The 27047-nt window shown below is 35.8% G+C and overlaps 1 protein-coding gene, 1 long non-coding RNA gene and 3 other non-coding genes across 5 annotated transcripts; all 5 read right to left on the bottom strand.

Moving 5' to 3' along the window:
* Positions 1-293: 293 nt before the first annotated feature.
* LOC752426 lies at positions 294-12612 on the bottom strand. The gene is made up of 3 exons (XM_030984467.1): positions 10970-12612; positions 3394-3480; positions 294-1722 (listed from the first exon to the last, which is right to left on the bottom strand). Exons 1-2 carry the CDS (start codon positions 12516-12518, stop codon positions 3425-3427), a joined length of 1605 nt encoding a protein of 534 aa, XP_030840327.1. The 5' UTR covers positions 12519-12612; the 3' UTR covers positions 294-1722; positions 3394-3424.
* Positions 12613-13065: 453 nt separating this feature from the next.
* Positions 13066-23715, bottom strand: LOC115923542. Its single transcript, XR_004063956.1, has 5 exons — positions 23633-23715; positions 21067-21098; positions 19056-19664; positions 13927-16714; positions 13066-13384 (listed from the first exon to the last, which is right to left on the bottom strand). It is a non-coding gene; the product is annotated as an uncharacterized LOC115923542 (long non-coding RNA).
* Positions 23716-25952: 2237 nt separating this feature from the next.
* TRNAR-ACG lies at positions 25953-26025 on the bottom strand. Its single transcript has one exon. It is a non-coding gene; the product is annotated as a tRNA-Arg (tRNA).
* A 90-nt stretch (positions 26026-26115) lies between these two features.
* On the bottom strand, positions 26116-26188 carry TRNAR-ACG. Its single transcript has one exon. It is a non-coding gene; the product is annotated as a tRNA-Arg (tRNA).
* A 90-nt stretch (positions 26189-26278) lies between these two features.
* TRNAR-ACG lies at positions 26279-26351 on the bottom strand. Its single transcript has one exon. It is a non-coding gene; the product is annotated as a tRNA-Arg (tRNA).
* Between the last annotated feature and the right edge of the window lie 696 nt (positions 26352-27047).

Here is a 27047-nt window from a genome sequence, read left to right as displayed (position 1 = left end):
GTATTCTTTTTTTACCCCTACCATGTACTATAGACAGAAACGTGAAATAAAGTACATTAGTAAACAGGTCTATTCATTGTTAAATTCATGTTCAAAGCACTAAACAATTAAGCTTATCAAACCAAAGTCAAAACTAAATTGCATAGACCTATCTACATGCATGTAAATGACATTCTGCACCAAACTTAACATCATGCTATTTCCTTGGCGATCTAAAAAAGAACCGCAATGCAATATTACAAATGGTAATCACCTATCATCTTCGAACACATTAAAAAAAAAAAAAAAAATTAAAAACAGCATATCCAATTAAATTTGATATACCAAAATAAAAGCACATACTGAAAAGAGCAGCATTGTACAAATCTCTGAAAAGGGCATTTTAACATGTATCTATATTCAACAGAAATGGAATACATATATAAAACAGGTACATAAACAAGATACCTACTGATTATATGAAAGGCCCCCTACATAGGAAGTGAGATATAAGTTCAGATAAACACAATAACAATAAAACTAAAAAACAATGTACATTATGGATAATCCCTAACAGCCTTATATACCTCTTTGTTACAGCAAGCAAGACACTGCTATGTATAGTGAATGCAGTAGATATTGACAGTTGATCGTAAGGTACCACTATATATGGGGTAAATGTTGCAAATAAACTGACATTATATTCATAATCCAATATTGACTATTCACGAAACAAACTGGATATGTGACCTCTAATGACATAAAATTGTAGTGTACAAACATGTGCCATTGAAAATCATAATCGTGTAATATATGAAAATATAACAAATTACAGTGAATTGTCTTTCGCTGTACTAATAAGATCTGTTATCCTGATGTTAAAAAGAAGACAAACAGTAACTGTTATCAATGATATCCATCAGATTCTGTTTCATGTATTATCAGCAACATCAACCAATATAAGAATTACGGTAATGCCAAGATAAGAAGAGTGACAAGCATGTATAACTTTTTTTCCCAAGGAGCATGCATAAGATCTATCTTTACAATATATCACTCAAAACACTGTGTGAATACAAGGATTTACAAACTTACAGAAAAATAAACGTGTTAAATCCCCGAAATCTTGCAATGTATGTGCAAAGTTAAAACACAAATGTAATAAAATACATCATGAATGGCGCTTTGTTTCTGCATCCCCCCCCCCCCCCCCCTCTCTCTCTCTCTCTACTATTCACCCTCTCTCTTCCTCTGTCTCAAATAAGATACAACTATAAAGGAATGAGAGCGTAAAAGGAATTGAACAATCAGAAACAAAAACTATCATATAAAAATACATGTAGTTACATGGAAGTGCACACAAAATCCCAAAATATCTTGTGTGGAACAAAGGTATATGTTTACATTGTCATACCAGTAAAAATAAGACTAAAATCACGCAGAAACATGGTATCAGAAAATAAATGTAAGAATCATAGGTGGAAAAATGGACATGAACACACGTTAGTATGAATAAAGAAAAAAAAGGATGCTGAGCCATACAGAGTGGCATTCAAAATGTCTTGGTCGAGATCGAGGCTACTTCTGCCACAATGCTGTTATGACAGAGCCGTAAACACTCCCCAAGGCCTAGTCTTCGCTGAACCAGGTATCACCGGAGGGCTCAAGTCCTTGGGTGATGTTACCGCTGTGTGTTGGATGATGAGGACAGCCTTCTGACTCGAGGGCGGTAGTTTGTTTGAACTGGTGAGCAAAGGGATATTGTGGTGCACTGTCATTGGAACGTTGCGCTTTGCAGTCATCTGAAGAAGTTATCTGAAGAAGTGAAATTAAAAAAAATCATTTGAAGATTAGGAATATGAACAGTACTGAATTTTTCTTTTTTAAAAGTGTTCACCTTATTAATGAACGCATTTGACATAAAAAGTATTCTGTCTATGCAACCCCAATGTAACATTTTCAAAGCAAAAAGATATGTCATAGAATTGCCAATTTACTCCAGGTGTGCCAATTTTGTGGGAATCAACAGTGTAGTGGCCGAGGTCAGCCATCTATCAGGAGGAGCTTGAAATAACTCTGTACAGTAGGGTTAGGCTTTTTCAAACATTTTAGTTTGGCAATCTTTCCTTACCCTGTGAAGGTCCCGATACATTACATGTATATGCTGGTGTTCCATACTTCTGCCACAATGCTGTTTTGGTGACAGCTAGAGCCGTAAACACTCCCCAAGGCCTAGTCTTCGCTGAACCAGGTATCACCGGAGGGCTGAAGTCCTGGGGTGATGTTACCGCTGTGTGTTGGACGATGAGGACAGCCTTCTGACTCGAGGGTAGCCTATCCGATATGCGTCGGGCTTTACAAGCAATCTAATCGCGTTTATATGGAGCGTAACATCGGCACGGTCAGCCCGAGCGCCTATCATCACTGGTCCGTACGAAAAGTTTTATTTTCTTTTATGTACCATGTTTCGTTCGTAGAAAATCTATGAACCCCCTGCAAAGCTCTTTCATGAATATTTATGTAGCATAGACCAAAATAGGCCAATGAGCGATGGGGAACGCGGAGATGATATTTGATTGGTTGAATCAAAGTGATCGATCACCAAATAAGGCTAGTCTTATGAATCATACATGGAATACGCTCGTCACACATACGATACACATATATGAATAATGATGAGTTGACCAGTGATGATAGGCGCTCGGGCTGACGCCCGCGCCGATATCAGTCTCCCAAACGCGATTAGTACACTTGCCATTTAGCCCGACGCCTATCGGATAGGCTAACTCGAGGGCGGTAGTTTGTTTGAACTGGTGAGCAAAGGGATATGATGGTGCACTGTCATTGGTGACTAGGGTTGTAGAAGTGAGCTTTGCAACGTTGTGCTTTGCAGTCATCTGAAGAAGTTATCTGAAGAAGTGAAATTAAAAAAAATCATTTGAAGATTAGGAATATGAACAGTACTGAATTGTTCTTTCTTAAAAGTGTTAACCTTATTAATGAACGCATTTGACATAAAAAGTGTTCTGTCTATGCAACCCCAATGTAACATTTTCAAAGCAAAAAGATATGTCATAGAATTGCCAATTTACTCCAGGTGTGCCAATTTTGTGGGAATCAACAGTGTAGTGGCCGAGGTCAACCATCTATCCGGAGGAGCTTGAAATAACTCAGTACAGTAGGGTTAGGCTTTTTCAAACATTTTAGTTTGGTAATCTTTCCTTACCCTGTATATGCTGGTGTTCCATACTTCTGCCACAATGCTGTTATGATGACAGAGCCGTAAACACTCCCCAAGGCCTAGTCTTTGCTGAACCAGGTATCACCGGAGGGCTCAAGTCCTTGGGTGATGTTACCGCTGTGTGTTGGATGATGAGGACAGCCTTCTGACTCGAGGGCGGTAGTTTGTTTGAACTGGTGAGCAAAGGGATATGGTGGTGCACTGTCATTGGTGACTAGGGTTGTAGAAATGAGCTTTGCAATGTTGCGCTTTGCAGTCATCTGAAGAAGTTATCTGAAGAAGTGAAATAAACAAAATCATTTGAAGATTAGGAATATAAACAGTACTAAATGTTTCTTTTTTAAAAGTGTTAACATTATTAATGAAAGCATTTGACTTAAAAAGTATTCTGTCTATGCAAACCCCAATGTAACATTTTCAAAGCAAAAAGATATGTCATAGAATTGCCAAATTACTCCAGGTGTAAAGGGCCTCCTTCCTTTTTTTCGAAAAAACAGGACGCTAAACATGTTTTATTTTTTTATTTGGCCTTACAATAAATATCAAAATGCAATCTTAACAGCTTCATGGTAACTATAATATGTAGGGATGACCTCTGTTTCCAATAAATCTAGTCCCTTGCTGTACACATGATCTATCAATGTTCCCTTCTCAGTAGTAGCATTAACAACATGCTGTTTGTAACCTTTATTACACATTAGCCTGTTTACCTGTGAAGAACCTTTAAACAAATCCTCATTAAAATCTCCCATCACAATACACCTAATGCTTCTTTTGTGTAATGCATCTAGCAAATTGTCTAATGATTCACAGAATGATTTGATACTATATGATGGAGGTCGATAAACAACTGAAATCACAACAGAAACTGGTTTGGTGACAAGAATTGCGATAAACTCTAAGTTGTCGACAGATATGTTTAATCTACTTGAATATGTATTCTTGATATACATTGCAACACCTCCGTGCGATTGTTCTTTGAGTACATTTCCAACTCCAGAATTACAGTATGACAGATGTCGTGGCTGATGATAAAATCGAAAGTTATCTAAAATAACGTCACAGAGATCATCATCATTAATCCATGTTTCGGTCAAGCAAATACAATCTACATTCACAAATTGGCACTGGGATTTGAAATCAGTAAAATGCTGTTTTAATCCTTGTACATTTTGCATTACCAAAGAAAAGTTATAATCGTGAATATCTTCAGAAGTTTCATTCTCGATAAACGGCTTCATAATCTCAATGCGTTCTTTAATTTCTGGATTACAATATATACGTTTAGGATCGAAATGTTCTATCACAAGTCCAGATAACGAAGTAACGCGACTAAGCCCAACATATGCCTGTCCAGATTGAAACACATTTTTTAATGATACAACAGCTTTGTCTAATGTCGAACCTTGTACTTTATGAATTGTGCAAGCATAAGCAAGCTTAAGTGGAAATTGTTTTCTCACATATTTCTTACCAATGGATTCTTGAGACATTTCGATTGAATGAATACCAATATCGGCCTTCTCAAAATTAACTTTGATGCAAACCGGATTCAAATTTGTATGATCCGTTATTATTTCTGTTACATTTCCGAAACATCCATTTGTCAGGCCTTTACTAACATCAATGTTTTTGAGCAACATCACTCTAGCATTAACTGCAATCCACAGATAAGGAGGCAACTGGGTTTTCATCTTTGTATAAGGTTTTTCCCGTATTTGATTTCCTTTTTTAACATCTTTGTCCATGTCTTGTGCTTTTACGCATATCACATCTCCACATTTTTTATGCAATAATTTCTTGTTCCAAGCATCTACTTGATTGTTACATGCATAGATATGCAGAGCATTTTCACATTCTTCACCAGTCTCACAGGACTTGAGCATTGCTAGGTCTTCATCACAGAGAATCTCTTCCCCTTGTTTTACACGTAATCTATTTAAGAGAAAAGCGAATTGGGTATCGTCTTTTTGTCTCATAATGTCTTCAAGTTCTACTTTCTTGAAATTAGCATTCCACAATGCACCATTGAGTGTGTCTTTATATAAAGGAGTTCCTAAGACTGGAGGTAACTGATACATGTCTCCCACAGCAATAACTGAAACACCAGCAAAAGCAGTTTGATCGCGTGATTGTTTTATTTGTCGTAGGCGGCCGTGAATGTAAGACATCATCTTTTGATCTACCATTGATACTTCATCTATGATTAAAATTTGCAATTCAGCCAGCTTATTTAGAAGGACACTTATTTTCTCATCACTCAGCGGTTGATACAGTACTTGTGCATTGATTGGAATAGAAAGAATACTATGTATAGTATGGCCATTGATATTGTATGCAGCTACTCCGGTTGGAGCCATTTTCAATACTGAGACATCATCAGGATGTTGCAACATTCGGGCTAGTATACGTGTTGCTTCATAGTAAAGACATTTGATCAAATGACTCTTTCCAGTGCCAGCACCTCCAGTTAGAAACATATGAAACGGTTCGACCGATTTTCCATTTACTCTATCTAAACACCACTGTCGTATTTTGTAAAAAACACTCTGTTGCTTCTCATTCAAAGACCTCATCAAAGAATGTCCATCTTGTTTGGAAATTTTTACTGAACGTAGTTCGATGCTATAGTCATCTTTTTTCGGTTCATTCTTTAAATCTGGGATATCAAGATCTCCATCACAATCTTCGACATCTACATTTTCTTTGGGATGTTCAAGTCGCTCTACTTCCTTTTCCGGACATAAAAGACCCCATGCATCTTCGTGTGGACCAAATTTGTCAAGATGCTCCTGTGCATGATCAATTGCATCGGCATTCATTTCAAACTTCTTTCGGTTAGTACAGACAATTGACCAGACTTTCTCCAATTCACGTCCACATATTTTCACAGAACCTGTCTCGTAGAACTCTTCATGTGTTTCAAATGTTGGGGGCTTTAATTGTCCATCTTCAAAATATGGCAGAAAGAGTTGCAAAATGCTCAAATAATATTTTTCGGGTGAGATGATGGGTGAGAATCGGGGATATCTTACAACTGCATCTCCCGTATGAGTACGCTTCTGAATATATCCCAGATCGTTTTCTAATTTAAAGACATTTTTACTTCTTGTACTTGGCGTTTGGGATGCAGTTAAGATTCTATACTGAGAACAAAACGTTGCAAGACACATATTACTGAATTCTGCGTTTTTAGGTCGAGCTTTGTATCTGTCGAGCTTGCTAGGCATCCAACCATTCTCATCATCATCATTATCGTTAGCTGGTCTGCTTTTTATAACACTTAATGGTAAACTCATTCTGACAGGGTCGGGTCCAACAGGAATGAATTCCACTTTCCTAGAACATTCTTTCAATCTGAGACTGCAAACACGATAGACGCTTTCTTGAGCGGACACTTCACGATTTTGCATGTACACCTGGCCAAGTTTTTTCATGCTTTCCTTTGCGTCCTCATTTCCCTCTTTCATTTCTGATAGTGTATGACTCAATAGCATTCCGATTTCTCGTTCAGCTTTTGACATGTAGGATACAATATAAGCCACGCATGCAAATACATTTGTTACGAACTGCAAATCCATGTTGGCATTCCAGCTTCTTAGTAGACTTGGATTAAACTGATTTACCCATACATCTTGTATTTCTCTTTTGATGATTATACTTTGTTGTGATGCAAATTCATTATGTGCATTCTCAAATTGATTTTGTGTAATGCCAAGCTTTTCAAAGAGATGGTTTACACTGTTGTACTCGATTCCATTGGATAATGCATCTTTAACTGACTTCAACAATTTCTCTGCATCATCTTTAGTCTTTTCAGAAGCTTTAACTTGATCATTGTCCTTTCCCTTATGTTGCACTTTCCCACAATCTTTAGCTGGAATCTCTTCAACAGGTGTTACAATAATTGTTTTTTCAGATGGTGGTCTCGGGAAATTAAATCTACACGCCTTCCCTGTTTTTGTGCAAGATTTAGAATGTTTTTTACTGTGTTGTTGGACCTTGCTTACTATTTCATGCAGTTCTCGATCTTCCTTTTCATCCGGTTTTTGGCAAGAAATGTATTTATCTACGAATTGTACGACATCATCATCTTTATCGATACCCAACTGTGGAGCATTTTGAACCCAGAACAAGGCATGAATGTGAGGGGAACCACGGGCTTGATACTCTACTCTCCAAAATGAATCAACTACTTTACCAATCGGTGCAGCGGGAGATAAAATAACTCTCTTCATAAAAGTGTGAAATCTTTTATCAAACATTCTGGCAACTGTTACTGGATTTGATCTTAAAAGATTACATTTTTCTGTATAGTCTAATTCACTCGATTCCCTGGTGTCTCCTTTTTGTCTAAGCAATGTATTCATTAATTCTGGCCATCTCATATCGGCAGATGAGAAAGAAGCAAACCATGTCGGCTTTCCAAGCTGTCGTACCATTGCAAGAACATCTTTTTGTGTCTTTTGCCAGAATGGAGGTGTTCCACGAATTTGCTTTAAAAATTTATAGCCCTTGTCTGATTTTAGTATTTTTTTAACTTTCTCTGCATCTTTCAAATCTGAGGCAGTTATTGAAGACGAATCATCTTTTTTGTTTGGACTTTGCCTTAAAGCGATAGAAACTTGTGATATAACCTGTTGAATTTCATAAATATATTGTGCATAAAAGATGTAATCTGTATTCTGAGCAAATCTATTGTCCACGTGCATCAGTCGGTTATGCAGATAACGTCCTAATGTTATTTTTTCATCTCTTCTATCATGGAATGTTGGTTGACCTTTAGGAAATAATACTGGGAAACATTTGGCCTCATTGCTTTCATCTTGTAGAATTGATACAGGGCTTCTTCCTTCACAAGGAGCACAACATATTATGTCTTCAAAATACTGATCTAATATTTCCTGTCCAATATCTACTGGCTGGAGACATGAGTCTAACTGAATACCACGTAAGCGTTCTTCCATATCGTCTTCAGTGTCTTTGTCATCTATTTTTTGTTGTAGTTTACTGTTGTCTTGCATGTTTTCATTAGCATTTTTGTCTTTGGACAAAATGTTATCAATTTGTTCTTCCATTTCCTTCCAATATTTTGCTAAACGAGCTTTACCACCAATTTCCACTGCTTCTTCCTTTTCATTATCTTTTTCATTTCGTTCAAGTGAGTTTTCCCATTTATCATTTACTGTAACATCAAAATACCACTTATTATTTGCTTTTAAATACTGCAGAGCATTAAGCAAGTTAGATTTATCTACAAATTTGTACTCATAATAGCTTTTGTACGACAATTTTCGTTTGAGTTTAACACGGATCAATTGATCTTCAGTCTGTGGTCTTGGCAACATATCTACTGTTTCATAAGTGTTTGAAGGCACGCACACGACTGGGCCATGGACTCCATTTTGACCACCTTTAGGCAAGGCCATTAACTTCATAAAAGGGATATTCAATGCAATCAAATGCTGTTCTAAATTGTTCAGATTGGCAAGTTCTTTTGGAACTTCATGTAGTTGTAAATTTTTCATATTTGCTTCTGCAGGTACTTTTCCAGCTTGCAATTTTCTATGACAGGTGAAGCATATCCATAGTGACGATCTGGCTGACTGGCCTATTAAACATTTTGACCGGCATTCTGAATTGCAAACATGCAAATATTCTTCACTTATGCATGTCTGAATGTTATAATTACTCTTTTTACATTTCAATACTTGGTTCTCAAAGAGAAGTTTTAAGCATACACAGCACACATATTCTGGGCCATGAGAAATTATCTTTCTAAATTCTTCAAGTACAATATCAAACTCAGACAATTTTACTGTTCGAAGTACAGACCTTTTTCGATTTCGTTTTATTACATTTTGCCTATATTTTTCAATTCTTTTATATTTAATTTTTAAGCTCATCAATTTCTTTTCCTTAAATTCTTTGCTTTTATATCTAATTTTGGACAATATTTTCATATTTGCCTTTTTCATATGTTTGTAGTGATCGTTGCGATATAATTCCTTCATTTGTTTTTTCATGGTATCTCGTTGTTTTTCCTTGAAATGTTGATCATTCGCATATTTACTTCTTATTTTTTGTTTGTGCATTCGTTTAAATTGTTCATCGTTCAAATATTTACTTCTTATTTTTTGTTTGTGCATTCTTTTAAATTGTTCATCGTTTGAATATTTACTTCTTATTTTTTGTTTGTGCATTCGTTTAAATTGTTCATCGTTGCGATATAATTCCTTTATTCGTTTTTTCATGGTATCTCGTTGTTTTTCCTTGAAATGTTGATCATTCGCATATTTACTTCTTATTTTTTGTTTGTGCATTCTTTTAAATTGTTCATCGTTGCGATATAATTCCTTTATTCGTTTTTTCATGGTATCTCGTTGTTTTTCTTTAAATTGTTGATCATTCGCATATTTACTTCTTATTTTTTGTTTGTGCATTCGTTTAAATTGTTCATCGTTCGAATATTTACTTCTTATTTTTGTTTGTGCATTCGTTTAAATTGTTCATCATTCCAATATTTATTTTTCATTTTAGTCCTCATAGCTGTTTTAACTTTTTCTTTGAATCCTTCATTTCTCAAATATTTTTGTTTATTTCTATACAAAATTGTTTTTTTATAACATAAATCAAAATGATATTTGGTTTTCATAATATTTAGCTGTATGTTCCTGAAATTTAAATCCTCTTTATACATTTCTTTTTGCCTTCGTTTCACATGAGCTCTTTGCTTTATTTTTTGTGATAAATTAGTGTTGTAATTCTCTTTTTGTCTTTGTTTTACTTCATTTATTTTTTCCATGTTGTAGGTTAAATCATTTTGATATTTATTTTTCTTTTTAATCACTTTTTTCGTTTTTCTCATTTGCGCATTGTGAATACACTTTTCTTTTTTCTTAATTATTTCATCTTTGTTCAAGGCTCGTTTTTCTCTCATAAGCTGTCTAGTGCGCTTCCTTCTTTGATTAGAACTTTGTCTGTGTTTACGTTTTTTCTTTCCATGGTCTACATTTCCAACATGAACTTCTCCAATTATCATTAATTCGTCATTACTATCAGCACATTCGCTTGCATCAATTCTTAAGCCGTCGTTCTCATTCATTTTTACCAATTTGGTTTTTTGAATTTCCTTCCCAAGGTCGACATCAAATTTTGCATCGCTTTCGAGGTTACTCCATTTTCGTTTTCTGCTTAAGATAGAGTTGGAATTCTGAACTTTGGTCACTAAATTCAATCTATCAGAGTCATTCCCGCATTTAGTACAATTTCTGAAATCTCCATTTTGTTCATTTACATATTTTGTCTTGATAGAGTCATTTCTTTTCAAAAGACAACTGTTATTCAGCTGTGGTTCATTTAGTTTGGTTAAGGTAATTGTCACACTCTTCAGTTTTAATTCCTGACCGTTATAATGTACATCATGAATGATCGTTTCATTTGCTTCTTCAGGGAAGAGAAATACATTTGGGTTATCAATCATCTTTTGTGGGGAAACACTCTCATCCAATATTTGAACTTCATCAAAGCTTTCACAATGTATGGAACATCCAGAGCTTCCAGACTGACTTTCACTGTGCGTATTTGACGAAGGAATTGGATTACAAACAAAATCCTGTAACTGTGGATAGCCTTTCAAGGTTTCATTCTTACCGGAAGTTGCTTTAGCACATACACTAGTTACTTCATATTCGGTGTGAAGGGGGCATCCCATTGATTTTGCTAACCTCATGCAATGCTTGTACACACCTTGCCAGCTTTGAGTACGAAGTACAACACTGTGTCCGTTACAAATCAGGAAACCTCGACTGCTTCTGGAATGTGAATCAAATATAAAAAAACCATCTTGACCAGATAATACAATGAAAGTACTTCTAGCAAATGTCACAAAACATGCATCAGAATCAGTACAGAGTTCTTTTTCAATTGCTTGCTTCAATGTCATCGAAAGAGACTGGGCCAATATCAATTCATCTCCATCTAACAATCCAGTGACTGGTTCACGGCATACTATGTTAAACAATTCATTGTACGCATCCAAATATTCAAATAGATCAGATATCAATAAGTATTGGTTGTCGAGTGAAGTGGATCGCCGTATGTAACAGTATAATTCATTACCGTTATTCAAAATCCTGTCTAGATCTGTACTTTTCCAATCATTGGCATTTTTTATCTTGCTATACAACAGTGCAGATAGTGAATTGGTAACACACTGCTTTCCACTTAAGTCACCAAATCTTGTATCACCTTGATTGAATGTCCCTTGGGCAACAAGCGTTATTTGTGTATCGACTCTCGTGCATTTGTCTTTGTGATCACTTTCAAGGGTTTCATCCTTGGTGTTACGTTCGTTGTGAACGACTGATTCAGACTGATTACTTGCACACTGTTCATATGTCATGTCAAAAAGATTTGCAGTACCTTTTCTCTCATCGTGATTTATCGTACCAGTTTCCAACGTGAGCCTACGGTTTTTTTCCTTTGGATCAACATGGTTTTGAAATGTTTCAGGAGACTTATCCACTACTTCATCAATTTCTTCCTCTATCTGACACTGTGATCTACACTTCTTGAACACATGCTTTACTTTAACATCAGCCTGAATTGATGGACATGGCAAATTTCTCTTTGACGTTCTATCTTCTTTAGTTGTTCTTGTCTGTTCTAATGAATTGAAATTGACAAAATCTACAGATTCAACAACATTAAAATGAACATTTCCTGTGTACAGTATATAAATTCCCTTATCAGATGTAACAATATTGATTCTTCCAGGTTTCTTTGCAGAGTACAATTGCCAACATGGTACTTGGTCATTGTATGAATAAATATCAGTATCGATTAAATTTGCTAAAGCGCTAATTTCAGTGTCTGTAGCCCACGTTCCGTCTTCCTTTATTCTACGTTTCAAAACATATTCTCTGACTGTTCTATATTCTTGCCTCAATGTATTACTAAACATGTCCTTAGTTTGCAATAAATGTTTCACAGTGGCATTTCTTAAAATTGCATGATTACGCTCAGTTCCAGAAATTACATAGGAAATTGCACGAAAGAAACAATTGCCATCACCAGTAATTTGTTTACTCTGTAAAGGAACTCCAATAGAGCTATTTCTATCTAACCTTGAATCACAGCCTTTGCCTATATATCTGATATTCAGTTTTGAACAAATGTTCTGTTTGTCATTATTCTGGAGGGGTACAAATTTGAAATCTTTATCTGGTCTATCACGTAATCCAAGATCTGCTACAAATTCAACTTCTGTTTCTGTTTCATCAGTACATGTGTACATATTAGCATCTATTGCCTTTTCAATGTCTTCATCTTTGATATTTGAATCTGAAGAAGATTCTAAAGGATTCCTTGAATGAGCATGATCATTAAATGACATACCAGTATCATTGTCTGTACCATCTTTTACTGTATCAAAGCTTCTATTCTTCAGGTCACTGTCAAACACTGCATCTTCTTCTACACCATCTGAAACATCTGAAAAATCATTTTTCATCATATCATCATTTTCCAATACCGATTCACAGACATTGCCTACTGGTTCATTTCTGGGCATATGTTTTGGTCTATCACAAACATTCAAAGGCATATTGCGTTCTAGTGAAACACTTCTATCGAATAAATCACATCCAGGACTTGTGTCTGTATCACTATCAGATTCTATACAATTCCTTGCACACGAACGTTTCACTGGTATATGAACATCACTGCCACTATCATCGTCTGTTTCAATTTCCCTATTTTCATCAAAATTTGATTGCAACAGATTATTCTTTGAATCGTCCTGCACAACTCCATCTGAACCTTTGTTGTCTTTCATATTGCAAATATGCTGGTCTGAGTGTTCATCATTTTTACATGTATTTGGATCAAGTCCTTGGTCACTTGCATTCATAGATTTCTTTGTATCCAGCTTCTCATTCTTTACTGCTAATTCTATTCCTTCATCTTTGTCAAATCTAATCTCTGATTTATCAGAAGAGTGATTTCCATCAGTGCCTTTTTTCCCGGCTTTGGAAGACTGACCTTTCATGTTCCTTTTTCGACCTCTTCCTCTTTTACCTCCTGCGTAGACTCTGTATCGTCTCAAATCCTGCATCTTTTCCAGAATGTTGCAAGTTCTTTGGTTAGAGCGTTGATCAGAATCTGGTTTTGACAATGGAGACAAACTAGCAGTTACGTCAGCGTATGATTGATTTTGCATTCTTTCCATTTCTTCACAGGCTTCATTGTAAACCTTCATAGAATGTAGAGATTGCACACTGCAAGCATAAATGCTCAATAGATTTTCTGCATAGGATTGCACACTGACATCTTCTTCTTCATTTTTCATTTTCTGCTTCACCTTACACTCTTTTTTGTGTACTGTGTTTTTTCTCTTACGACTCCCATAAAATGTCTTGAATGCTTTGCCAATGTAGGTAACACCTGGTTCCAACAATACACCATGAATTGATCTTTTCTGCCTTTTGTCCTGTTCATTTTCTTCTTTTGAATTTGAATGCAATCTTTCTTCTCTTTTTCTTGCCATCAGTTTTGCTCTCTTGCATTTCACTTTCACCCACTTATCGTCAACTTCTTCATTGAGCAAGTTTTGATCTATGAAATGAGACAGATTGTCTGTTACACCATTTTCATATCTGCTACATGGCTCTGCAAACAGCGTGCTCCTTTTTACTTTAACATACCTCTTCTTTGATGTCCTTACTCGTCTTGTCTGTTTGAAGATCTCCATGTTCTCATCGTCATTGTCATCATCATCATCTGCTGACATGAGAGGCTCATATCTGTTATAATGAGATGGAATACATACTTTGTCAAATATTCGATCGCCAATATTGCTATGACCACAGCATGAGCAAATCCAAATCAATCTCTGGTCAGCAAGTTTGTCATTGTTCAAGTATTCCTCACATGTCACATGGAAATGGTTGGTACAAGACTCGCATGTTACATAGTTGTCACTTTTATTGATCTTATCCATGCAATAACATTCATCAACATCTGTGTTGATCATCGATGTGTAACTGGAAAGCATGCTTAGAATCTCATGAACAATAGAGCTGAATTGAGTGGCAGCCATTTTCAATCTCTTTATCGCAATAGGCATAAAATGCACAATATTAAAAGTTTACAGTCTAATTAGTAATATTCAAATAAATGCCTTGATGTGTTTTGGATGTACAAGAAGGTAATACTTTTAAAGATTTCACGTACGAATCTTTGTATCTATTCTGCAATATATCTCTTCAAAGTGCAATACTTTATTAAAAACTTTTAGTTCCCTGACAATTTTTAAAATCTGTTTGTCAATGAAGCAGACTCGCAAGTGGACTCTGTCACTCTCGATGCAAAATTGTTTATCCCCTTTTCACACTTAAGGGTTTATTATACTGTTATTTTCCTTGTAATGAAAGTCACTTAATACAAACACTGAATATCATTATCAAAATTTCCTTCAACTCTCTTCTTTATCAACAAACTTTAGTTAATTACTTGAATATTAGTTATATTAACACGTTTCCTACTCTCTATGAAACTACTTAAGCTTATATGTTTTTCCTAAACCTTGTTCTCTTACTTCAATTTTTCTACTTTTGTTATTTATCAAGCTCACTTTAAAAAAAAGAAAAGAAAATCTGTGATCAAATATTTTCTTTCCAACCACTCAAGCCCACTTGTATTTTTCTACCTTGATCTCTTTAATAATTTCCTTATTCTTTTTATTTATCACGCTCCCTTCTTTTCTCCAAAACTCTGTAAATGATAAAATACCTTCTCTGCAACTTCTCAAGCCCACTTGTATTTCCTCACCCTTTTTTTCCTTTTTTTTAATATGTTCAACTTATCAAAGACACCTCCTTTTCTCTAAACTCTGTAAGTTCTGGACTTTATTCTCTTACTTCAACTTTTCTCACGCTTTTGTAATTAATCAAGCTTACCTCTTTCTTAAATTAAAAAAAAAAGTGTCATCAAATATCCTCTATCAAAGTTCTTAAGCCCACTTTATTTCTCAATCTTGTTCTCTGGCTTTAATTTTCCTCACGAATATGTAATTTACCAAGTTCCGGTCTTTTTATTCTAAAAACTCTCTAATCAAATATTTTCTTTCCAACCACCTAAGCTCACTTGTATTTACGTTTCCTCTTACTTCAATTTTCCTCAATCTTTTTGTAATTTATCAGGGATTTTTTAAACAAAATCTGTGAATGATCAAATACCCTCTCTGCAACTACTCAAGCCCACTTCTATCTCTGCACTTAATTCTCTTCAATTCTCCACACTTGACTTCAGTATGTATAATTTATCAGTCACTTCCTTTTTTTTTTCTAACTCTATAAACTTTTGAACCTTACTCTCTTCAATCGTCCTCACTCTTTGTAATTTAAAGCTTACTCCTTTCTTTAAAAAAACCTCTCTGTAATAAAATATGCTCTTTCAAACTACTCAAGGTTACTTGTTCTCTTGACTTCAATTTTACTCACTCTCTTTGTAATTTTTCAAACTCACTTCTTTTTCTTTTAACCTAAAAACCTCTGTAATCAAATATCTTCTATCCAACTACTCTAGTTCACTTGTATTTCTAAACCTTCTTTTCTTTCTTCAATTTTCCCCACTCCTTTTTCAATTTTACCACGCTTACTTCCTTTTGAAAAAAATCTGTAAACGATCAAATATCCTGCTTTTCTTCTGATTAATTAATCTTATCACTGGTTAATGAATTTCCAATACGCTCACCCAAAGTTCTTTGTAAGCAAACACACTTTATTGTATCCCTACAACTGAAAATATCCCAAGTTTGTTTCCCACTTTTTGCAAACTTGCCTTTTATTTCTCAAAACTGTAATTTGATAAATTGTATTTATTCCTATCAAGCCTGTTTGTTTTTCTAACACACTGTCCCTGTTATTGCTTATTTATCCAGGAGTCTCACCTGGTTCCTGTTATTGCTTATTTATCCAGGAGTCTCACCTGGTTCCTGTTATTGATTATATATCCAGGAGTTTCACCTGCTTCCTGTTATTGCTTATTTATCCAGGAGTCTCACCTGGTTCCTGTTATTGCTTATTTATCCAGGAGTCTCACCTGGTTCCTGTTATTGCTTATATATCCAGGAGTTTCACCTGCTTCCTGTTATTGATTATATATCCAGGAGTCTCACCTGGTTCCTGTTTTCTTTTTCAGTATTTTCTTTTCTTTTTCAGTATTTTCTTTTCTTTTTCAGTAATTTCTTCTGTGGATTCTTTATACAACTCTACCACGGTCTCCCGTGGGTGAAATGTGATGAAATGGATAAAGACGCACACCCTTCTTGAGTGTGGGACACTCTCTTCTGAGAGCAGGATCTCTTCTGAGATTAGGAAAAGAGGTGAGATGAAGGTTCTTTGGTTCAAATGTATACAATGAAAAGATGTCAACATAAAACAATTACTTTTCCAGGAGACAAACACAAACACATAAGTGACAGCCAGACACCTGTAACGAGAGGGGGTAAATATTAAAAGGTTTGTTAAAATGAAAAGGAGCATCATCCATCTTTCAGAAGGCAAAAATTTTAACGTTTGTGAGGTAAGATTATGCTACAATACATATATATATATATATATATACAGATATTAATCATTTTTATCCACAAAATGTACATAAATTCGTTATTTTGGGACACTATACATGATTCCTATAAAATAACATGCTCATTTACATGTTGAGACCCCTACCTCCACCCCCCCCCCCTTCCATTTTACAACACCCTGCAATTCTGGTTTTCCTACAAAGTGCATCAAAAGCTTCCTACTGTCATCACTATTGCTTGAACAGGGAGAAAAAGAAAAAAGATTGTAAAGCTCAAAGCCATTTTAAACAATTTAAAACCCTGTTCTCATAACAGGGATACCAGTCAATGCCTTTTCTACATACTTCTCAACTTTACAGGGAGTTTTGTTAAATCCTTCTAGAAACTGCCAATAATTTCTTTATAATTGACAATAATTATGTCTTCTAAAAATGGCAATACAATCTTTAGAAATATTCTGTTCCAGTTTTGATTCGATTCAAGATTTCCAGATTCAAGGTTCAAGATAGTTCAAGTTCAAGTGCTAGTTCAAATACAAGTTCAAGTGCAAGTTCTTTGGAAAGTTCTTTGGACAGTTCAAGATAGTTCAAAATAGTTCAAAATAGTTCAAGATAGTTCAAGATAGTTCAAGATAGTTCAAGATAGTTCAAGTGCAAGTTCAAGTATAAGTTCAAGTGCAAGTTTAAGTGCAAGTTCTTTGGAGAGTTGTTTGGAGAGTTCAAGATAGTTCAAGATAGTTCAAGATAGTTCAAGATAGTTCAAGATAGTTCAAGTGCAAGTTCAAGTGCAAGTTCAAGTGCAAGTGTAAGTTCAAGTGCAAGTTCAAGTGCAAGTTCTTTGGTGAGTTCTTTGGAGAGTAAACCCTCGCGATGTAAACAGAATAGCAACACTCATTAACTGTCCAACAGTAAGAGCTCTATTCACCTCTGCCTCCTTGCTTCTGTCTCAGTAACTGTCCAACAGTAACAGCTCTATTCACCTCTTCCTCCTTGCTTGTCTCTCAATAACTGTCCAACAGTAACAACTCTATTTACCTCTGCCTCCTTGCTTCTCTCTCATTAACTGTCCAACAGTAAGAGTTCTATTCACCTCTGCCTCCTTGCTTCTGTGTCAGTAACTGTCCAACAGTAAGAGTTCTGTTTACCTCTGCCTCCTTGCTTCTCTCTCATTAACTGTCCAACAGTAAGAGTTCTATTCACCTCTGCCTCCTTGCTTCTGTGTCAGTAACTGTCCAACAGTAAGAGTTCTGTTTACCTCTGCCTCCTTGCTTCTCTCTCATTAACTGTCCAAAAGTAAGAGTTCTATTCACCTCTGCCTCCTTGCTTCTGTGTCAGTAACTGTCCAACAGTAAGAGCTCTATTCACCTCTGCCTCCTTGCTTCTGTCTCATTAACTGTCCAACAGTAAGAGTTCTATTCACCTCTGCCTCCTTGCTTCTGTGTCAGTAACTGTCCAACAGTAAGAGTTCTGTTTACCTCTGCCTCCTTGCTTCTCTCTCATTAACTGTCCAACAGTAAGAGTTCTATTCACCTCTGCCTCCTTGCTTCTGTGTCAGTAACTGTCCAACAGTAAGAGTTCTGTTTACCTCTGCCTCCTTGCTTCTCTCTCATTAACTGTCCAACAGTAAGAGTTCTATTCACCTCTGCCTCCTTGCTTCTGTGTCAGTAACTGTCCAACAGTAAGAGCTCTATTCACCTCTGCCTCTTTGCTTCTGTCTCAGTAACTGTCCAACAGTAACAGCTCTTTTCACCTCTTCCTCCTTGCTTGTCTCTCAATAACTGTCCAACAGTAACAACTCTATTTACCTCTGCCTCCTTGCTTCTCTCTCATTAACAGTCCAACAGTAAGAGTTCTATTCACCTCTGCCTCCTTGCTTCTGTGTCAGTAACTGTCCAACAATAAGAGTTCTGTTTACCTCTGCCTCCTTGCTTCTCTCTCATTAACTGTCCAACAGTAAGAGCTCTATTCACCTCTGCCTCCTTGCTTCTGTGTCAGTAACTGTCCAACAGTAAGAGCTCTATTCACCTCTTCCTCCTTGCTCGTCTCTCATTAACTGTCCAACAGTAAGAGTTCTATTCACCTCTGCCTCCTTGCTTCTGTGTCAGTAACTGTCCAACAATAAGAGTTCTGTTTACCTCTGCCTCCTTGCTTCTCTCTCATTAACTGTCCAACAGTAAGAGTTCTATTCACCTCTGCCTCCTTGCTTCTGTGTCAGTAACTGTCCAACAGTAAGAGCTCTATTCACCTCTGCCTCCTTGCTTCTGTCTCAGTAACTGTCCAACAGTAAAAGCTCTATTCACCTCTTCCTCCTTGCTTGTCTCTCAATAACTGTCCAACAGTAACAACTCTATTTACCTCTGCCTCCTTGCTTCTCTCTCATTAACTGTCCAACAGTAAGAGTTCTATTCACCTCTGCCTCCTTGCTTCTGTGTCAGTAACTGTCCAACAATAAGAGTTCTGTTTACCTCTGCCTCCTTGCTTCTCTCTCATTAACTGTCCAACAGTAAGAGTTCTATTCACCTCTGCCTCCTTGCTTCTGTGTCAGTAACTGTCCAACAGTAAGAGCTCTATTCACCTCTGCCTCCTTGCTTCTGTGTCAGTAACTGTCCAACAGTAAGAGCTCTATTCACCTCTTCCTCCTTGCTCGTCTCTCAATAACTGTCCAACAGTAACAACTCTATTTACCTCTGCCTCCTTGCTTCTCTCTCAGTAAATGTTCAACAATAAGAGCTCTATTCACCTCTTCCTCCCTGCTTCCCTCTCACTAACTGTCCAACAGTAAGAGCTGAATTTACCTCTGCCTCCTTGCTTCTCTCTCAGTAACTGTCCAACAGTAAGAGTAGATCTATCAAATCTGAAATGGAAAGATTCAAACACCACATTACATCCCAAACTGCAACTTAGACCGAAATCAATAACTTTTGTAAGAACCAACAGTTCAGAAATAATGTTAATATCAATATTTTGTTTAGGTACAGTACTTCAATGCATTTTCATTTTAAGCTCTTTCCCTGTTTCAAATTGTACCATTTCTGTAATGACATTATCATGGGTGGTGGCACAACATAAATTTTTAACTGACCAATGTCTAAACCTCATCTACTTTGTGGATGACTTTTCAGTTTAAACAAGGCATTAGCGATGTTGTGTCTCGCCCACTTGTGAAAATAACTAGAATATCGCAATGTCCATTGCCATAGAAGAATTGTAGGGCCTATCGCAAGCTGATTTTGAAATATCTGCCATAGAATGCAACATCCCATAAACTTTGAGAAGGGGTATTACATGTTATGCTACTGCCTTTCACCTGCTTCCACTGCATTTACTCCCTCCCCCTTTGATACGAGTAAAATTATTGCATTGATATTTTACATGTGTGAAGGTAAAATGTGTTTGTGTTTGTAGTGTAGCTGAGGTTGCAGGTAAACTTTAACGCTGGAACTCAAATGACTTTTGACCTCTCTATGTGCCAATGTTCAACCTGTGACTCCCCCCCCCCCCCCCCCCCCACCCCACACTCCAGCAAAACATAGAGAGTCATAGACAGAAATAACTGTCTGGTGTGGGTCATTTCTTTAATCAAACTGACATTTGTTGATTAAAAGCACTAGAAATAAAAAAAGAAAAGAAAAAAACAATTGCATTTTATAAAAAACCAATATGAATATATTACAAAAATAAATACAAATAGTGAGCCCTCATTCAAGACCAGTTTTGGTCATGCGATTGCATTGCGAAAAAAACGTTGTGAAATCGATCACAAAAGGTTGATCATCTAGCATATACGGTAAGTATTGGTGTGTACTGAAAGGTTCTGGATCATCAAAATGATGAGAAATTTGACCCAGTCATGGTAAAGTTACAAGCACTGTACACAGAAAGATGTATATGGGACTATGCGACACATGCGCGATATCTATCCACTCCGGATAGATATAATAATTTACCAAATATATCAATTAGTATCAAAATTTGTATCATCAGGTATTAGTCAAAACATATTCTTTCACATGATTGTTAAAAAAAGGTACCATTTCATTTTTTGAGAGGGGGGCTTTTCCAAAACTGGTCTATACCTTTACTGACATAATTAAAAGTAACTTGGTAGTGTCAAAAAGTTATATAGAAAATTTCTTAAAGCCATAGCTTTCGTATTCTGCATTCAATTGTTCCCAATTATGCGGATCTGTTTCATTCCATCATAGCTTTAATTTAAAAACTACTTGACTTCAGCCTTTCTAAGCATATCAACTTACTTTCTGCAACTCTCTCTTCAACTCTCAGTAACCTAAAATACAAACAAAACAAAAAATTACATTTAATAAAATACCAATATCAATATATTACAATAAATACAAATAATGAGCCCTCATTCATAATGCTAAATGACATAAATAAAACAAGTCAACGCAAAGCATAGCATCCCCTCGCAGGGTACATACTGGGAAATCAAACTAAGGCCATGTTTTGATGCCATGTACTTTCATATCAAATTTGATTAAAATTCTTCAAACATTACTAAAGTTATCGATGTCAGAAACCAGATTCGCATATTTAATGAGCTATGACCTTTGACCTACATACTCCGAAATTGAACTTATGCTGTGTTTTTATACCATTTACCTTCATATCAAATTTCATGAAAATCCATCAAATAATACTAAAGTTATCAAACAGAAACCAGATTTGCATATTTAATGAGCTATGACCTTTGACCTACATACTGGGAAATCAAACTTAGGCCGTGTTTTGATGCCATGTACCTTCATATCAAATTTGATTAAAATCTGTCAAACATTACTAAAGTTATCGATTGGAAACCAGATTCGCATATTTAATGAGCTATGACCTTTGACCTACATACTCGGAAATTGAACTTATGCTGTGTTTTTATACTATGTACCTTCATATCGAATTTCATGAAAATCCATCAAATAATACTAAAGTTATCAAACAGAAACCAGATTCGCATATTTAATGAGCTATGACCTTTGACCTACATACTCCGAAACTGAACTTATGCTGTATTTTGATAGCATGTACCTTCCTATCAAATTTCATTAAAATCCGTCAAACATTACTAAAGTTATCGAACACAAACCAGATTCGCATATTTAATGAGCTATGACCTTTGACCTACATACTCCGAAACTGAACTTATGCTGTATTTTGATAGCATGTACCTTCCTATCAAATTTCATTAAAATCCGTCAAACATTACTAAAGTTATCGAACACAAACCAGATTTGCACATTTAATGAGCTATGACCTTTGACCTACATACTCGGAAATTGAACTTATGCTGTGTTTTTATACTAGATCTATGTACCTTCATATCGAATTTCATGAAAATCCATCAAATAATACTAAAGTTATCAAACAGAAACCAGATTCGCATATTTAATGAGCTATGACCTTTGACCTACATACTCCGAAACTGAACTTATGCTGTATTTTGATAGCATGTACCTTCCTATCAAATTTCATTAAAATCCGTCAAACATTACTAAAGTTATCGAACACAAACAAGATTTGCACATTTAATGAGCTATGACCTTTGACCTACATACTCCGAAACTGAACATATGCTGTATTTTGATAGCATGTACCTTCATATCAAATTTGATTAAAATCTGTCAAACATTACTAAAGTTATCGATCGGAAACCAGATTTGCATATTTAATGAGCCATGACCTTTGACCTACATACTCGGAAATTGAACTTATGCCTCGTTTTTATACCCTGTACCTTCATATCGAATTTCATGAAAATCCATCAAATATTACTAAAGTTATCGAACAGAAACCAGATTCGCATATTTAATGAGCTATGACCTTTGACCTACATACTCCGAAACTCAACTTATGCGGTGTTTTTATACCATTTACCTTCATATCAAATTTCATTAAAATCCGTCAAACATTACTAAAGTTATCGAATAGAAACCAGATTTGCACATTTAATGAGCTATGACCTTTGACCTACATACTCCGAAACTGAACTTATGCTGTATTTTGATAGCATGTACCTTCATATCGGACATTACTAAAGTTATTGATTTTAAACCAGATTTGTTAAGGCACACAGAACTTCAGAAGGAAGGGCTTCGACAGCGAGCAGCATAATATACAGGGGTCTTGTCTAGATCCCCTCCTTCTTTGGCGAGGGGATAATTATTATCCCATGACTTTTACAAGCCGATCGCCTGTCAGCTGTGACCTGTCTAATTATCAACTATCAAGATATTTATGATTTGAATTAGAAATTAATAGATCTAGACTAGATCTAGGTCTAGTCTAGATCTATGATCTAGGCCTATAGTCAGATATAGTATCTAGATCTAGTAGTAGGCCTAGATCCCTACCGACTTACGGTTTTTAATTAATATAACACTGACTTAGACCTAGATCTAGAACTAGGTCTAGATCTAGACTACGTCTACGGTCTACACTTTACAGTCTATTGGGGGAAATGAGTATGGTAAAACCGGTCAATCAAAGTCAAACTGAGTCAAAGATTTTCACTTTTTTGAAACACTTCCTTTTCGTTTTTCGTAGGGCTTCAAAATTCAATCACAATCACACTCACTGAGCTGATATGATAACACGCAGACCCTATACCGGTATACCGGTACATGTATACGTAAGATGTATCGCATCTCAGACTTGATTTGTAAAACTGCACACATTATTATAAACAAAGTCAATGCCTTTAAAAGTTTAAATACACTCACACACTTATGCGATAACGCAAAATCTCCAACAAACTAATAAGAAAGGATTCACGATAAAGTAATACAATAGCAACAACCGAATTCTTACCAAAACTAAGCTAGCAATCAGCACGACAGCACAACTAAACAGCAGTTCTCAGAACTCATATGACCATGATCATGAGTACGAGTGTCTATGCAATTCGAATCGGCCAAAATCTTGGTCAGATTAAATTCGCCCTACAGACAATTCGCCCAGTATATTTCTCGCGCATATAATTTCTCACGAAATGCATGATTTTGCGTGTTTATATCTAAGGGAAAAGGAATGTCAAAACAATGGATATCTGATACCTTGTCGTTTAGGCCATGTAAAAAGAATATACATGTTTAGCGTCTCCGCCCGCTTCCTTTTTGGGGGCCGCCTCCTATTATTTTTTTGATTTTTTTTGATTTTTTTTTGATTTTTTTTAAAAAAAATTTTTAAAGAAAAAAAAACATAAAATGTCGGCGGCCATCTTGAAAAGTAGCCCGACTGACAGGGAAAATGTACCGAGCGGCCATTTTGAGCGGCCATTTTGAAAGAAAAAAAAAAAAAAAAAGGGGCCTCCTCCTTCCTATTTTTCCAAAAAACAGGACGCTAAACATGTTTTGTTTTTTTTTTTTCTGGCCTTATTCCATTGCTCCTTAATTTTCCCTAGCTCTTTCCGTTGCCTATCTTTGGCTAGCTTTGTATTCTTATTTCACGTACGTATACCTATATACCACCATCCTCCCGCTATATCCTCTCTCCTTCCAAGACATGCGCATTTCTGATTCCTCGATCTTTTATCCCTCTGTCCAGCTCATGTATTTTTACATGACTATATAACGTACCGTCTTCCTCTTTCCTTCTCTTTATTTATATCTCACCATTTTTCATTTTGATGACGTCATCATAGTGAAAATTTCGATTAAATGCGACATGTCAGAATTTTCGTAATTTGCGTGCCTATCGAAGGTGACTTTTTCTGAAATCTGGATTCTACATTCCTGTCTTTTGCGAGCAATATCGCCATTATTTCTGCTTGGTTTTTGTTGATTTTTGAGTATGTTGTAGCTGAGACTATATGTTATCTAAATGTCTCCTCATTTTTTCAATCAGATGTCAGGATCACGCTCATGATCATCATTATCATAATGATGATGATGATCATCATCATGGTCTGAAATCTGGATTCTACATTCCTGTCCGTTTGGCGAGCAATATAATCGCCATTATTTCTGCTTGGTTTTTGTTGATTTTTGAGTATGTTGTAGCTGAGACTATATGTTATCTAAAATGTTCCCTCATTTTTTCAATCAGATGTCAGGATCACGCTCATAAATGATCATCATCGATCACTATCATCATGATCATCATCAATATCATCATGATCATCATCATATGGTCTGACGATGATCATCATCAAAATCATCAGGATCATGATCATGCATGATCATCAACATCATCATCATCATCATTAACATTATCATTATAATAATCATCATCATCATCACCATTACTATCAAGATCATCATCTTCATCATCATTATGATCATCATTGTTTACATCTACATGTCTATATAATTTCTCTCTTAATTTCTCTATATGGGAGATGACTTTTTCTCAAATCTGGATTCTACATTCCGTTCTTTTGCGAGCAATCATCGCTGTTATTTCCACTTGGTTTTTGTTGATTTTTAAGTATGTTGTAGTTGAGACTATATGCTATCTAAATGTCTCCCTCATTTTTTCAATCAGATGTCAGCATGATCATGATCATTATCAATATATCATCATCATCATCACGGGCGTCTCCAACAATTTTTCTTCTTCCCTTTCTTTTTCTTTTTGACCTTTCACTGTACCATCTCCTTTGAATATTAACACGTACAATCGCAAATAATGTAATAAACCTGAACCATATTTACTTTATTATTACCCTATTATCACTTGATCCATTACTTTTTGCGTGTAATCCTTATGGGAGATGACTTTTTCTCAAAATCTGGATTCTACATTCTTGTCTTTTGCGAGCAATATCGCCGTTATTTTGGCTTGATTTTTGTTGATTTTTGAGTATGTTGAAGCTGAGACTATAATTACTATCTAAATGTTCTCTCATTTTTTTCAGTCTGTCATCATGGTCTGTTGATGATAATCATCAACATCATCATGATGATCATCATCATCATCATCGTCATCACCATTACTATCAAGATCATCATCATCATGATCATCATGATAATGATCATTCTTTACATGTCTATATAACTTCTTCCTTTCTCAATATAGTAAATATTATAATCTATCATAAGACTTGAAAACAGACCACCTTAATCGTCCTCGTGACGATTTAAATTCTAGTTATTATTTTTATGGCACTATTTCAAAATTACAAAAAATTCGACCTTGCCAGGACTCGAACCTGGAATCCCCTTATTCGTAGTCAGATGCCTTATCCATTGGGCCACAAGGCCGCCCTGCCACAAAGGGAAACCTCAATGTTATTATTTTCCCTTTTTTTTAATTATCATTTTTATGGCACTATTTCAAAATTACAAAAAATTCGACCTTGCCAGGACTCGAACCTGGAATCCCCTGATTCGTAGTCAGATGCCTTATCCATTGGGCCACAAGGCCGCCCTGCCAATAAGGGAAACCTCAATGTTATTATTTTTCCTTTTTTTTAATTATTATTTTTATGGCACTATTTCAAAATTACAAAAAATTCGACCTTGCCAGGACTCGAACCTGGAATCCCCTGATTCGTAGTCAGATGCCTTATCCATTGGGCCACAAGGCCGCCCTGCCACATAGGGCAACCTTAATGTAATTATTTTCCTTCTTTTTTTTATTATTATTTTTATGACACTATTTCAAAAAAATTTGAGGGCACTCACAGAAAAAGTTAAAGGAAGAGCAAAATATGCTGGAAAGCACTCAGTCAAAGTTGAGGAGCAGGAGAACACGACCAATTTCAAATTAAGCGCCCTCAACTGTCCCTTTTTGTCAATTATTGTCAAGGGAAAGTCATGTGACCAAAGTCTCCGCCCCTTTCTTTATGCCCCCTGTCCCGAAATGTTAGGACTTGTTAGGAATCGGTTAGGAATTGTTAGGAATTGTTAGGAAATGGTTAGGACTTGTTAGGAATCTTTAGGAATCGGTTAGGAATTCAGGTTGTAGTCCCCTCGGGGGCAGTAAGGGCCACAAGGCCGACCTTGTTATTATTTTATTTTAATTATTATTTTTTAAATCTATTTTATTGAAACAATCAAATACAATTACAATATTAACAAGTAATTATGAAAAGTTTACAAAAAAGTACAACGTAGATCAAAACCTCATGAAAACTAAATTTACACTTACTAGTCTAGTATCTATACAACAATATAAAACAAGCTTCCATTTTTCAAAGTGCAAGGGCAATTTGTTTTTCTTTTTTGCAATACGATATTCAAGATCTTTATTATAGTCGATGTAAGTTCTGAAACCCTGATAA

This window comes from Strongylocentrotus purpuratus, unplaced genomic scaffold (assembly GCF_000002235.5).
Source record: "Strongylocentrotus purpuratus isolate Spur 01 unplaced genomic scaffold, Spur_5.0 spur5_scaffold_14, whole genome shotgun sequence".
NCBI classification, from domain to species: Eukaryota; Metazoa; Echinodermata; class Echinoidea; order Camarodonta; family Strongylocentrotidae; genus Strongylocentrotus; species Strongylocentrotus purpuratus.
The sequence above is the reverse complement of the archived record's forward strand: the minus strand, read 5'-3'. Positions and strand labels throughout refer to the sequence as shown.

Coding starts and splice junctions, on each gene's coding strand:
- LOC752426 (XM_030984467.1), bottom strand. CDS start 12,518: ATGTACACATGTACTGATGAAACAGAAACAGAAGTTGAATTTGTAGCA. Junction 3,481..10,969: donor TCGTACTCAAAGCTGGCAAG/GTGTGTACAAGC, acceptor TAACTTCTTCAG/ATGACTGCAAAGCGCAACAT.